The sequence below is a fragment of the Cervus elaphus genome, chromosome 4 (genome assembly GCF_910594005.1).
Source record: "Cervus elaphus chromosome 4, mCerEla1.1, whole genome shotgun sequence".
In the NCBI taxonomy this organism is placed as follows: Eukaryota; Metazoa; Chordata; class Mammalia; order Artiodactyla; family Cervidae; genus Cervus; species Cervus elaphus.
The window spans coordinates 59562358-59577357 of NC_057818.1; the positions used below are offsets into that span (position 1 = coordinate 59562358).

Genomic DNA, 15000 nt, shown 5'->3' on the forward strand with positions numbered 1-15000 from the left:
TTTATATACTCTAAGTTTTCATCTTTTTCAGTTAAGTACTGAGACATAGTTTCCCAGTCTGTGTATTGTTCTTTAAGGTTTGTGGTTTTTGTGTGTGTGTGTGTGTGTGTGTCTGTTTTATTTTAATGTAAAATGTGCTTGAAAAGGAAACCAGAGTCAAGCTCCTTGTAACTTAAGAGTTTAATTCCCATTTAAGAAAAAAATTGAGATTTTGCATTACATTCTAGAAGGGAATTAATAAAAACATCTCTAAAGTTTGGTTTATGCTCTTTCAAAAGGAAGTGCATCTTGTGCTGTATGGGGGAAGTAGGAAATATTTTATTTGTCCTTAGGAACAAACCACACATCCAATTAGGCAATACCGGGACTCAAGCTAATATTTAATTTTATCTTCTGACACCAGGGACTTTATCTCAAACTGTTCAGAATTCAAAGAGGGTATATAAAACCTATGAATAGTCATCATCTTCAAACCCTAAATATCTGGCTGGTTTAGAAGAATATTATAAAGATGATGATTTCTACTGTATTTCACCCAATTTAAGATACCTTTGGTTGTATGATACACTAATATTTTATGTACCCAGTTCTCCATTTAAATATGTCAAGCAATCAACTGTGTGCTGCATTTTAACTTCAGTGTTATTAATACACAGGACAATTTTTCCATCTTCGGATCAATGCAAACAAAAGTTTTACTCAAGAAAGACTCAGAAATTTCCAGGCCCACTTACTAATAAAGCATACAGTGGGGCATGGTAGAGGTGGCAAGATATTGAGTCATAAGATTTTTTTTACTAAAAGAATGAACCATGTAGTTCAGTTATAATTCATGTAGTATTATGATGATACAAAGACTCAGTGCAGATATTCTGTGGTAAAATTTTGTGACATTTAAGCGCATGAACTAGGGAGTCACAATCGTTAATGCTCACACACACAATTCCCAAATACAAAAATCATGTTATTATTAAAATAGGTACACAACACTTACATATTTTCACATGGTTCTGATATAATTTTTGCTTTGTTTTCTAACTACTGTATTTATTTACATATTTAATAATTTCTATAATGCTGTGTATTATGTCAAAATTACAGGAAATTAATTCCCTCATAAATGATACCATGAAAGCATGACTAAATGTCAATTCTCTGTAGCTGAATTTCATACTGACAACATCCCCACCATTAATACATACACAGAAGTTCCTATTTGTTCCCTCTAGCCTACATTCAATTGACATTTATCGGGAAAGATATTTCCTCCTGTCTAGCATTCTATGCAATACCATTGTCTGATAAAAGTAACATAGTATGAATCTGAAAAGCACCCAAATCTGCTTCAGTTTTAAGGTTTCACTCCTACACATAGGAGTGAAATTACTCTGGAGTATAATGAGCTATTTCCTTTTAATGACAACTTTTGGATATTGACTTTCTTCATGACTTCTCTCGATGAGTTTTCTGATGTAAAATGAGGCTAAATTTGTGGGAGAAAGTTTTCTAGCACTCACTGCATCTGTAAGGTTTCTCACCTGTGTGAGTTCTTTGATGTATAATAAGATGTGACTTCTGGGCAAAAGATTTCTGACACTCATGGCATTCGTGGGGTTTTTCTCCCATATGTGTTTTCTGATGTAAAACAAGGTTAAACTTCATAGGGAAAGTTTTCCCACATTCACTGCATCCATAGAGTTTCTCTCTTGTATGGATTCTCTGATGAATGATGAGGCTAAACTTGTGAGAGAAAGTTTTCCCACATTCATGGCATTGATAAGGCTTCTCTCCAGAGTGAATTCTCTGGTGAATAAGGAGATACGACTTCCGGCTGAAGGCTTTGTGGCATTCACTGCACTCGTAGGGTTTCTCTCCTGTGTGAGACCTCTGATGAATAGTGAGATGTGACTTCTGGGTGAAAGCTTTCTGACACAGATGGCATTCATAGGGTTTCTCACCTGTATGAGTTCTTTGGTGCAGGATGAGACTAAATTTGATGGAGAATGTTTTTCCACATTCTTTGCATCCATAGGGCTTCTCTCCTGTATGAGTTCTCCAGTGAGTGTTGAGGAGTGACTTTACACTAAAGCCTTTTCCACATTCACTGCAATTATAAGGTGTCTCTCCTGTGTGAGTTCTCTGATGTCTGATGAGCTCAGATCTCTGGATGAAGGCTTTCCCACATTCACTGCATCCATAAGGTTTTTCCCCTGTATGTGTTTTTTGATGTAAAATGAGGCTAAACTTAAGGGGAAATGTCTTTCCGCATTCATGGCAACCATAGGGTTTCTCTCCCGTGTGAGATCTCTGATGAATAATGAACTGTGACTTATTGATGAAGCTTTTCTGACATTCATCACATCTGTAGGACTTCTCTCCTGTATGTGTTCTTCGATGTAATGTGACTTGTGACTTATCACTGAAGCCTTTCTGACACACGCGGCACTCAAACCATTTCTCTCCTGTGTGAGTTCTCTGGTGCTTATTAAGGCATAACTTAGCAGTAAAAGCTTTCCCGCATTTGTTGCACTCATAGGGCTTCTCTCTTGTGTGGGTTCTCTGGTGTAAAATGAGATGGGACTTCCGGCTGAAGGCTTTCTGACACCTACTGCACCCATAGGGTTTCTCTCCAGTGTATGTTCTCTGATGCTTAATGAGGTCTGACTTCTGGGGAAAGGCTTTCACACAGTCAATGCAGCTGTAGTGTTTCTCTGCCATTTGAGTTTTCCAGTGTTTAATAAGCTGTGACTTATGGCTGAAAGCTTTCATGTGTTCACTATATTCGTTGTATTTTTGTCTATTAAGAATTTTCTCATGCTTAGTATAAAGAAATAACTTGTCATATTGATTAAATCCAACTTCATTTCTTGCATAGCTTTTATTCTGAGTAATACACTCTAGATTGGGTTTCAAGTATTTCCCAAGTATGTCAGGTGTATGAGATACTTGTGCTAAAGAAACTTCAAGGTTTAAGCTCAGAGAAGATACTTTTCCAAATGCATTATCTCTGTGGTGACTCTCCGTAGTTTCCAGGTTGCCATGGTTTACTTCATGCCAGTCTCTGTAATTATCAACTTGCCAGGTGTCTTCTAGAAACAGACCAATGAATCCACAATAACCATGTAACAGAAGGAAGAGAATCTCAGTAAAGGCCAAAGAGAAACAAGGAAGGGAGACTGTGAGTATATACCTAAAGTCTGTGACATTTATAAGTAAAAGGAGATTTAAAGATGAAAATAAAAAAGGAATAAACTACAAGTATCTTCCCAGGTGGTGATAGTGGTACAGAACTTGCCTGCCAATGCAGGAGATGCAGGTTCGATCCCTGGGTCCGGGAGATCCCCTGGAGAAGGGCATGGCGACCAACTTCAGTATTCTTGCCTGGAGAATCCCATGGACAGAGGGGCCTGGCGGGCTACAGTTCATAGGGTCACAAAGAGTTGGACATGACTGAAGCAACTTAGCATGCACGCACAAGAGGCATGAGAGATACATGGAATGAGAAGAATGGAGAATTTATGCATGCTTGAATATATAAGAAAAGAGAGCTATTAATATAAACATGGATTAAGGAGATGGAGACAAGGAGAAGGCAAGTACACTGAGGATAACAGAGAGAAAGATTAATTAGGAAAGCAAGTTCCAAGATGGACTAGAGAGGGATCTGATCAGAATATCTAAAATAAAGAAATATGTGTTGGTTTTTTTTTTAAACCAGGCAAAAGACACCCAGTACAGGTTTCCCAGGTGGCTCAGTGGTGAAGAATCTGCCTGCCAATGCAGGAGACCTAATATGAGAGAGATTAAAATGTGAAATCACAGCACTTTCACTGCCAAGGGCCTGGGTTGGATCCCTGGTGGTCAGGGAACTAAGATTCTGCAAGCCATGCTGCATGGCCAAAAAAAAAAAAGAAAAAAGGAGTCAATGTTCATGTTACATGGGAACTCAGGTCAGCTGTTCTGAGTCATACAGAGAGCTTAAAAATTTCAAGAAGATTTCTCCAGATATTTTTGAGGTGCCCTCTTTCTGGCCAACAAAGATTGATACTTCCATTTATCCCATGGGGCTGGTTTTTCACTCACCAGGATGAGTCTGACTCTGGATTTTTTCCTGTTATCCATGGTGCTTCTTGTTGCAACTGGTAGAATGCATGTGCTTTGGTAACATGATACCCTACTCAAGGGGAATTACAGAGGACCCACAGACCCAAATACAAGTCCTCTGTAGGATAGGGTTATATTTAAGGGGTTGAACAAATTCCAACTTGGCCAAGTAAAGGACTTTTGCTTTGGAAGTGGGAAAGAAAACTAAGAGGCCAGAAGGTACTAAAATCTATTATGTATGAAACTCAAGTCTAGAAAAGTAAGACAGTTGTAAGACTCCGCCCCTTTCATCCCTGAGAAAGAAAAGGCAATCCACTGCCTATAGTACCCGGAATGCTCTTCTTACCCACTGATTCTAAGTTGATATAATTTTCCAGCATCACATCTTGATACAAGTTCTTCTGAAGGGGGTCCAGTAGCTGCCACTCCTCCCAGGTGAAAACCACAGCCACATCCTTGAATGACACCGAGCCCTGTAATAGAACATTCCTATTCATTCTAAAAGAATTATCATTGGTTACTACTATGAAGATAAATAGGAATGTCTCATAAGTTTTCCTGTAAGTTTTCCCATGATGAGCTATTTGACTGCTTTCTGTGTAACAAGTTCTGCATTTTACTTTGTAGGAAAAGCCAATTTTTTTAAAATTTAAAATAGCCTATCTTTTGTGCTTCTATTCAATCATTCTGAGACTCACAGGTTCATCCATTCACAAAAGAGGAAGAGAACATCCTTAAATCTTTAATCTGGAAACCACCTACAGCCTATGTGTATGCACCTATGACAGACAATGTTTTAAGCATTCCTTTGTAAGGAAGACTCTCCTTTACTCTGAAGGAACACACTAGCTTACAGAGAGAATATAACACATTGCTCTCTTGAGTCCTGTGAGGTCTTCTAGAGAATCACTGAGTTTGAGTCATGGACCCTCAACTCAAATTCATACAAATACACATTTACATATGTGAATACTGATACAGGAAGTCAGAAGAATATACATAAAAGTTTTTGGATTATTTATCTTGCAGGTAAAGAAAAAGGACTGATGGGGAACATATGGGTTTAACTCTACAAACTTTTGGACTATATGAAACTTTGAGAATATCTTAAGCTTCACTAATATTATCAATGTGACTTATGTTAGAGGTCTTGGGCCACATTGTAGCAACTTGACTTCTGAAGCTGTCCACGGGCTGGACACCAATGTCAGCCATTGATGTAGTCAGCCTTGCCTATGTGACCCACAGCAAATAAAAAGCCTCAATACTAATTAGCAATACCAGAGATGTGTTGTTGGGCTTCCCAGGTGGCGCTAGTGGTAAAGAACCAAAGAACCCGCCTGCCAATGAAGGATATGTAAGAGGTGCGGGTTCGATCCCCAGGTCAGGAAGATCCCCTGGAGAAGGGCACAGCCCACTCCAGTATTCTTGCCTGGAGAATCCCATGGACAGAGGAGTCTGGCGGGCTATAGCCCATGGGGTTGTAAGGAGTCGGACACAACTGAAGCGACTGGGCACACACACAAGATGTGTTCTTATAGATCACCACTGGGAAAAGGAAACAAAATCCACAGGGCTTCCTTGAGACAACAGGAAGCTTCTGCCGGGTGTCTCCTAGACCTGGCCTTACGCACCTTTCTCTGTTGCTGATTTTATCTGTATCCTTTTATTGTAATAAATCATAACCATGAGAATAAACGCATTGCTGAGTACTGTTGAGCTCTTATAGCAAATCACTGAACCTGAGGATGGTCTTTGAAACCCAAAAAGATACACACCATCACCATAGGGCCCATAGGGCCCATATGGCCCACTGAACTGTTCATTAGATCTAAAATTTTATATATATATAAAATCTTCCTGCATTTTTGAAGCATAAAGTAGTACATTGTACATATCTGTAAGCTAGTATATTTGCATCACCATTTGTAATATTTAAGAAATTCTCACTCTTTATAGAACAAATGTATTATGTATCCAAAAAGCACTCCAGGATACTTAATTTTTTTTTTCAAAATGTGTAATGTGTTGCTCCTACATAAGCTCTCTAGAAACATCCATAACTCATGGGACACATGTAAACACTCGGAGATCCATCCTAGAATTCAGTGTCCCACAAAAACAGTGTGTGGACAGAATATTTATACCCACTGAATCCATGAGGATTATAAATGTGTACCACTAGATTTTGGGGTAACAAGACAACAATAGATAATTGGAAAAACAGGGGATACCACAGACATTTGTACTTTTTTTTTTTTTTTGGTGCACTGTGAGGAATGGTGGGATGTTAGTTCACCAACCAGGGGTCAAACCCATGCCCCCTGCAGTGGAAGCAGTCTTAACCACTGGACTGCCAGGACTGGAGCACAGAACTCCCATGTGCTCGATTTTACTAAACATTTAGAGCCTCACATGGAGAAGAAAATGGCAACCCACTCCAGTATTCTTGCCTGGAGAATCCCGTGGAGCCTGGTGGGCTGCTGCCCGTGGGGTCACACAAGGTCAGACACGACTGAAGTGACTTAGCATGCATGCATGCATTGGAGAAGGAAATGGCAACCCACTCCAGTATTCTTGCCTGGAGAATCCCAGGGACAGAGAAGCCTGGTGGGCTGCCATCTATGGGGTTGCACAGAGTCGGACATGACTGAAGTGACTTAGCAGCAGCAGCAGAGCCTCACAGGCTATAATCTATGTTCTAACTTCAAATAATTTGTATAAACATGATTTATAAATTCTTGTTGTAACCTTACTATGAAGTTGATCTTTTGTCTCAGTACTTTTTGCTGAAATCAGACATTCATCTTTTCATGCTGTGTCTGGTATAGAGTAGCCTTCATAAATACTGAATAAACATTTTCTCTTAATATATGTATTACTTAACCTCCTAAAATCCACTAGAAAGCCAAAAAGAAAATAAATCTGCAGAAAACTACTCACTTGGGACTTGGGCATTTTCTGGAGCCCTACGTTCAGCCAGCAACTCTAACATCTGCTCTGTTGTTGATTCTGCCCGCCTCCCTGCAGCTCCAGTACAAAGTCTCTGGTGAAGGATGTCAGGTTGTTCCTGGCACCTTCAGTTCCTTCCCTCACTGGAACTATTTCATCCCAGGAAATTCCTGGGGGATTACAGAAATTCACTCCTGTGACAAACTATAACTGGGAGCATAATATTTTTGTGAGCTGTATGAGTTTTTATTTGAATGTGGTGGTAGGTTAACGTGATAGTTTAAAGAGAAAAAAAGTACCATATACTACCTGATGGTCTGTTTTACAAGAAAGAAACACAAGCAACAAAGCTATCTTCATTAAATTATGTAATTGTGCTAAAACTTTATTCAAAACTAAATTTACATTTAGAGAAGGGTGATTATAAAGAAATTTTTTTTAAACTAAATTTTTAAAAGGCTAAAATCCAGAGAAACAGTATATATATGTGTATATGTGTGTGTGTGCTAAGTTGCTTCAGTCATGTCCAACTCTTTGTGACCCTATGGACTATAGCCTGTCAGGCTGCTCTGTCCATGGAATTCTCTAGGCAAGAATACTGGAGTGGGTTGCCATGCCCTCCTCCAGGGGATCTTCCTGGCCCAGGGATCAAACCCAAGTCTCTTATGTCTCCTGCATTGGAAGGTGAGTTCTTTATCACTAGAGCCATCTGGGAAGCATGTGTGCGTGGAAGCGTGTGTGCGTGTAAGCGTGTGTGTGTGTATTGGAATAGTGCTTGCTAACCTCTCTTGGGTACTTACGATGTGCTAGGTATTCTAAGTATTTGAATAGTTAGTACTGGTAGTTTTTTAAACAAATGGGAAAAGTATCATAGGTTGAGAAATGCCCAAGTTCGCATAGTAAGTGGCAGAATATGGATAACAACCTAGGTCTGCCCAAATCTGAAGTCTGTATTCTTTCCTCTGAGTTAAACTTATCTGCAGGTGTTCTGCCTGCTCACCTGGAAAACCTAAAAGGATCAGTTTAAACACATTAGTAATAAAAGGAGTTCAGTAAGGCTATGGAAGAGAAAAAAAAGTTAATTACTTTTATACCTATAAAATAAAAATAACTGAAGGTTCAAAAGAAAAGAGAAGCTATTTGCAATGGCAGCAAACATAGATAAGATCTAGGCATAAACTTAACAAGCAGTGTCCAGACCTTTGTAAGAATATTTCAAAGTCATGTCTATCCAAATTATTGCAAAGAATGTAACTTCAGTCAACACTGCAAGGAGATTCACATTGTAGAATACTACGCAGTTATCAATAAGACTTTGTACCAAAGTCAGTAATCTGGAACAATTTTACCATATAAGGTTAATTTTCTTTTTTTGAAGGTTTTGAAGTTTCTTTAGAAAGGCAAATTATAAGCTATTTATGCACTGTTATCACATTTTTGTAATGAGTACTAAAAAAAATTGGAAAAGGAAACATATCAAAATTTTAACAATGTGTATTTCTGGTTACCAAGATTTTGGATGTAGGAAAGTCCTCTCAAGCATCAGAAGGATGAAAAAAGGGAGGATCCCAGAGAAATGTGCAGTAAGTTTGAAAATTAGAGGGGCAGATACCACATCCTTCAGAATAAGCATTTTACCTTAGATTTTATGTAAATCTTGGTCATTACAAAGCACTGTGAATGCAGCGAGAGGAGAAGGTGATTTACAGGACAGAGGAAAGCAGGTTTTTATGAAGGCAGTAATGTAGTCTATGAGAAGTCAATGGGCTTTAAAACACCAAAGTCCTCTAAAATGCAGAGACCTCTCAAGTTCCAGCTCCCATAAATTTCTTAGGTATTAGTGCCTAACAACATCATCCCCAAAATATGGACCACATGGCTATTTCATAGTTCATGGCTGCTAATAGATTATCATTCGTTTATCCAGACTCAAACACCTATATCCCCATGACTCTCAGTGACCACTGGGGACGCAAAGACAGGAAACAGAGCTGCCCCAAGCACGAACCTCCTTCCAAGGCCACCCAGAAGGAAGCGCCGACCACTGAGCCTCCGGCTATGCACATCCCACATATTCACCAAGCCAGGACACCAAAAACACTCAACTGCCAACTAAGGACGTCAGAATTACAGACCTGCCATTGTGGACACATCCATTAGTGAACCTCCCAAAAGACGTCTCAATCACTGACTTATGCCCAAAGACTCCCTAGTCCCTGACCTTCCTCCAGGAAAGCTCCAATCGCTGACATCCCTCTAAGGCTGTCCTAAGAACCGATCTTCCTCCAGAAGACGTTTTCAGGCTTTGACACACTCTCAAAGAAACCTCAATTCCTGACTTCCTTCAACACCTCCTGTCATTCACCCCGAATCAATAACATTACCCCGAAGGATGCCCCAAATCACTGACCTATCCCCTAAGTGCATACCAATCAGTGTCTACCCCCTAAACCATGCCAAACACTTGTTTGCCTCCAAGACTGCACAGTCACTGACCTCTCCCATAAATGCTAACCCCAAGCCACCCCAAATCTGTCTCCACGCCATTCCAATACCCTGACCCTTCTCCAGGGCTGCCTCATTCCTGACCATTTCTGATCCCTCATTAACGGAATGCATCCCCTGCCCAACAGGGCTTGCTCCTCCTAAAGACTCCCCATAGGCCGCCCTTACCTCTAAGTTCATATCTCCACAAAGCTCAACCTGATTCTGCTCCCAGAAAGCGAAACTGAGACCCCTTAATAGATTCTTCACGCACCGCTGGGTGGGTAGAAATAGGCACAGTCCATCACTTTCTTCAGAGTCACAAGCCCGGCTGTCCCACCTCGCAGGTCAAGTTTATCCTCTGTAGCACCCGAGTCTGCAGGCTGACAACCGTCACCCCGGGCCGTCCTTCCACCAACGAAAATTCCGTTTAGCTTTCGCGTCCTTTAGAGAAAGATACTATGACAAGAGTATGGCGGCACCCTGATAGCTGCTATATATGGGACCCATCTTGGAAGGCCATCCGTACAACCAGTTTTCCTGCCCTACAAAATTTGCGTTACGCCAATCGCTAGCATTGCAAAGGGGAATGCGCATGCTTTAGTCCATCTCAGCGGGATACTGGTGTCCTTCTAGTAAGGCACACTAAACCCAAACATGTACGCCTTCGCTTTGCCGCTGGTACGTGCGAGTTACAAACGTCACAGTGGGCGCAGCCATATTTAAAAAGGTGCGCTTGTTCGTACCGCAAAAGGAGTCCTGCTTTAGGGAGCTGGGTGCAGGTGGAGCGATTTCAGGGAACGGTACCGGGTTTGGAGAAGCCAAGGTGGTAGAGGAAAGCAGCATGCCTCTGCGGACACACAGGAAACACATTTAGTTGAAGGAAAAGGTCTTCAGTCAAAGTTGGGGGTGGAAGTTTGATGACATCCCTAGGGTGAATGGTGAGAGGGTTGCTGGGAGGGTTGAGCTAATAGGGAGGGGTTTTGTTCTGACTAAGATGGAAGGTAGTGAAATGGGAAGGAATAGAAGATCAGAAACTGTGGGTAAAGAATCCGTCTGCAGGGCAGGAGACCGAGTTCGATCCCCGGTTCGACCCCTGGAAAAGAGAATGACTACCCACTCCAGTATTCTTGCCCGGAGAATCCCATGGATAGAGGAGCAAGAGGGGGGCACTACTGAGTGACCAACGCTTACACTTTTTTTCAGACGAGAAATTGTTGGTAGCAATTTCTGTGCAGGCTTTATCTCAGTTGAAATGTTTCCACATAATTTATCTAGTGAAGAATTTTTTAGAGTTGGAGTTGTTGAAAGAGTCAGAGAGAATGAAAACTTTGAATTGGATTGATTATTCCAGGTTGTTGTCCAAAACTGTTATATTAGTTGAGTCCCCTTACTAATCTGTCCTCCCCCAAGAACTCCAGCTGAAAAGTAAGAGCTAATTTTTATTGAGTGTATGCACATTTTTTGACTAGGGGAGTATTTCAAACATAGTAATTTTCTTATTTAACTTAATATTATGAAAGCTGTCAATGGACAGAAATATTATCCTCATTTTAGATATGGGGAAAAAAAGGTCTAATTCTATCAGAGTGCCTGGTTTCTAAATATCTCATCCATCTTTTAGTCTTTGCCTGTTCTAAAGAGTGAAAAAATATCATTTTAATTTTGCTTATTTATTTTACTTGATAACATTTAATAAGTCTTTTGTTGTTTTCTTCGTGTGGTGGAGGTTTTGGGAACCTTGGTCCCCAACCTGGGATTTAACCCTGGCCCCCTTCAGTGGACCACTGGACTACAAGGGAATTGTTTCATTTCTTATTTTATAAATTATTTATTTTCTTACACCATTATTGCTTTTTTGTTTTAGGTTGATTATCTTTTTATTAATCATATTGTGGATATTTATAACTATCAATTCAGCCTCCATTCTCCCCATCTTTTAGTTCAATTCAGTTCAGTCGCTCAGTCATGTCCGACTCTTTGCAACCCCATGGGCTGCAGCACGCTAGGCTTACCTGTCCTGATGGACAGGTCCATGTCCAACTCCCGCAGCCTACCCAAACTCATGTCCATTGCGTTGGTGATGCCATCCAACCATCTCATCCTCTGTCGTCCCCTTCTCCTCCTGCCCTCAATCTTTCCCAGCACCAGGGTCTTTTCCAGTGATTTGGTTCTTCGCATCAGTTGGCCAGGGTATTGGAGTTTCAGCTTCAGCATCAGTCCTTCCAATGAATATCCAGGACTGATTTCCTTTAGGATTGACTGGTTGAATCTCCTTGTTGTCCAAAGAACTCTCAAGAGTCTTCTCCAAGACCACAGTTCAAAAACATCAGTTCTTTGGTGCTCAGCTTTCTTTATTGTCCAACTCTCACATCCATACATGACTACTGGAAAAACCGTACCTTTGACTAGATGGACCTTTGTTGGTAAAGTAATGTCTCTGCCTTTTAATATGCTGTCTACGTTGGTCATAGCTTTTCTTCCAAGGAGTAAGTGTCTTTTAATTTCATGGCTGCAGTCACCATCTGCAGTGATTTTGAAGCCCCCCAAAATAAAGTCTGTCACTGTTTCCATTGTTTCCCCATCTTTATGCCATGAAGTGATGGTACTGGATGCCATGCTCCCCCTCTCTAAGCAACCACTAATATACTTTCTGTCTCTAGATTTACCTATTCTGGGCATAAATTTGATCATATAATATGTAGTCTTTGTAACTGGCTTCCTTCACTTAGCACAAACTTTCAAGGTACATCCATGTTGTGGCATGTTTCTGTACTTACTCCTTTTTATACCTGAATAATACAGTCTAGGAGGTTGCCAAGACTCAGACGCTACTGAGCATATGCAAACACAATATTCTGTTATATGGATATAGCACATTTTTATTTTTTCAGTTGATTATTTGAGTTGTTTCCACTTTTGGCAGTTACAAATAATGCTGCTGTAATCATTTATGTACCAGTTTTTGTCTGGACATCTGCCTTCATTTCTCTTGGATATAAACCTTGGAGTGAAATTGTTGGGTCATATGGTAAATTTGTTTACTGTTTGGGGAACTGTGAGACTGTTTCCAAAGCAGCTGTGCAAAAGGAATACTGACTAAAGGAAAACTGTTTTTTCTACTCTAGGATACTTCAGATACCAAATATTTGGTGGAGTCCGGCCTCCCAAGTCCATTTTTCAAATGAGGTTCTATTTGTTAATTTTTACATGATGATTTTTTTTTAAAAAAGTGGAAGTCGCATAGTCGTGTCTGACTCTTTGTGACCCCATGGACTGTAGCCTGCCTGGCTCCACTCTCTATGGAATTTTCCAGGCAAGAATTCTGGAATGGGTTGCCATTTTCTTCTCCAGGGGATCTTCCCGACCCAGGGATGGAACCCAGGTCTCCTGCACTGCAGGCAGATTCTTTACCAACTGAGCCATAATGGAGCTTTAATTTGAGGGTATTGTCTCTCTTCTATTTGTAGGAGGCTTCAAAACACCTCTCTTACAAACACAAACAGCTGTCTTCACACAAGCATTTCCTTTCCCTCATTCTTCCAATAGAGTTATATTATGGGTTGGCCAAAAAGTTCTTAATTATGATTGGATCAGATTTGGTGTTTACATTATGTTGTGTGTGCGCGCATGCCCTCAGTCACTTCAGTCGTGTCCAGCTCTTTGATCCTGTGGACGGTAGCCCACCAAGCTCCTCTGTCCAGGGATTCTCCAGGCAAGAATACTGGAACGGGTTGCCATGCCCTTCTCCAGGGGATATACCCGATCCAGGGATCGAACTCGCGTCTTCTGTGTCTCCCGCATTGAGGCCGTAGTTTTAAATTTAACTCACTGAGCCACCTGGGAACTACAAGTAGTATTTATTTATGACTATATAATACTATATACTACTATATACTGTATACTACTGCAGTTCAACCACTAGTACACTATGATTACTTTTCCTTTCTTTTACGACTTTTTATTCTGCTCGGAGTTATCTTATTTTTTCCTTACAAAATTTCTGCACTCTCGTTTTCATAAAGCCCGGCCCTTGATACTGGCTCAAGCTTAGTCGGGTATCAGGGGCAAACAGCTTCCCCGGACGTTGGAGTCCCTCTTCCCATTGGCTCGTGACTACTCTCCTCCCCTTTTCTGGGTGGTAATCAATGTAGTTTGCGGAGGAGCGTGCAAATCACTGCTGGCTCAGTGGGTGAAGAATCCTCCTGTAATACAGGAGACGCGAGTTCCATCCCTGGGTTGGGAAGATTCTCCTGGAGAACGAAGTGGCAACCCATTCCAGTACTCTTGCCTGAAAAAAAAAAAAAAATCCCATGGACACAGGAGCCTGTCGGGCTACAGTCGGACTCTAATGAGCAAAGAGGAGCCGAGAAGTGTGGGTGGTTTGGCTTTTGTCACTTCTGTGCTTGTGCCTGGCTTTCTGTACGGTAATTCCTAAAAGATGGCAGCCTCGGCTTCCGTGGCGAACAGGGCGCAGACATTAGCTCCCTGGAAAAGCCGGGGGTAAAAAAAAAAAAGTGCGTGTGTGCTCCGTACAAATGCCGCAGTCCCTAGTCGGCCGCCGTAGTCCAGCTAGGGCGCAGTAGTAAACAGAATTCTCGGAAGTGAGGGTTCGAGGAGGTCGCGGTGGGATCAGGAGAAAATCAGGATAGCGTGTGGATCCTCTGCGTGGAATAGGATGAGAGGACTGAGGTGTCGTTCGCGTCCGGGTGGGGTGGAGCCATGCTGTCCATAGAGGGAGAGGAAGCCAGCGGGAGTTGGTGACGGCTCTTTATGGTTGGCGTGACGTTGGAGTCAGTTCTGAAGGATTCTGGTGTTTAGTCCAGTCGAGATCAAGGATTGAAAATCCGTAATCAGGGTTTTGTATGTCTCTGCCGTGCTTGGTGATTGAGGACTGCGTCAGGGAATGATATTTGTCAAAGTGGTGTCTGGTTTGGATTCGGGATTTAGTAGGCGGTTTAATGACAGGATCGGGGGACTCCTGGTCAGCGAACCTGGGTGTCTACTGCAGGTTTGGGGGTGAATCCAATGTTTGCGGGGTGGGGGTGGGGGGGGCGGTGGTGTCCAGGTGTGTCAGTCATTGAGAGGTTTGTGAAAGCTGAAGCTGGTGGGTGGGTGGGTGTTTCAAACGTTACTTTCTCCTTCAGTTTCTCAAGTCCAAGGCTTCGTTTGTAAAATCGCCTTTGACTTCTTGTATCTTTTCCTCTCGGACCGGTAGAAATGAGAGCGTTGTTGGAGACCGAAGACTAAGCACATCTAAAGTGGTAAGGTTTCTACTAAAAATGAGGATTTTGCCTTTCCTGCTTGTTTACTGTGTGTGTGCATACACACACTTGTAAATCTTTCCTTTCAGAGTTGTTCTAACAAGAGTACAGTAACATCTCTGTTACCCCATTTCTGTTCTCCAATGGTCACATTTTTTAAAAGTTTTCATAAGTTTACTTTTTAGTCTTCATTTTT

The 15000-nt window shown here is 41.4% G+C and overlaps 3 protein-coding genes across 13 annotated transcripts in view; 1 reads left to right on the top strand and 2 right to left on the bottom strand.

Moving 5' to 3' along the window:
- Positions 1 to 4601, bottom strand: part of LOC122692473 (zinc finger protein 33B-like) — a gene marked incomplete at its 3' end in the record, with an annotated part of 133956 nt that extends 129355 nt beyond the window's left edge. The window contains exon 1 of the mRNA XM_043900065.1: positions 4451 to 4601. Within this exon, the coding sequence (XP_043756000.1) occupies positions 4451 to 4601 (151 nt within the window). The remainder of the gene's footprint in view (positions 1 to 4450) is intronic.
- LOC122692460 (zinc finger protein 432-like) overlaps positions 1 to 15000 on the top strand; it is a 56009-nt gene that overhangs the window by 13837 nt on the left and 27172 nt on the right. For 4 of the 11 annotated variants that reach the window (XM_043900034.1, XM_043900035.1, XM_043900036.1 and 1 more), the window contains exon 1: positions 14682 to 14804. The gene's annotated coding sequence lies outside the window, so the exon portion shown is untranslated. Of the gene's footprint in view, positions 1 to 14023; positions 14552 to 14681; positions 14805 to 15000 lie in introns of those variants that run through there. The other 7 variants (XM_043900031.1, XM_043900029.1, XM_043900024.1 and 4 more) reach the window with 6 other exon arrangements.
- LOC122692465 (zinc finger protein 84-like) lies at positions 1428 to 2995 on the bottom strand. The gene has a single exon (XM_043900047.1). The coding sequence runs from the start codon at positions 2767 to 2769 to the stop codon at positions 1507 to 1509; it is 1263 nt and encodes a 420-aa protein (XP_043755982.1). The 5' UTR covers positions 2770 to 2995; the 3' UTR covers positions 1428 to 1506.

Bases quoted from the DNA above. Each gene is read 5' to 3' on its own strand.
- LOC122692465 (XM_043900047.1), bottom strand. From the start codon at position 2,769: ATGAAAGCTTTCAGCCATAAGTCACAGCTTATTAAACACTGGAAAACT.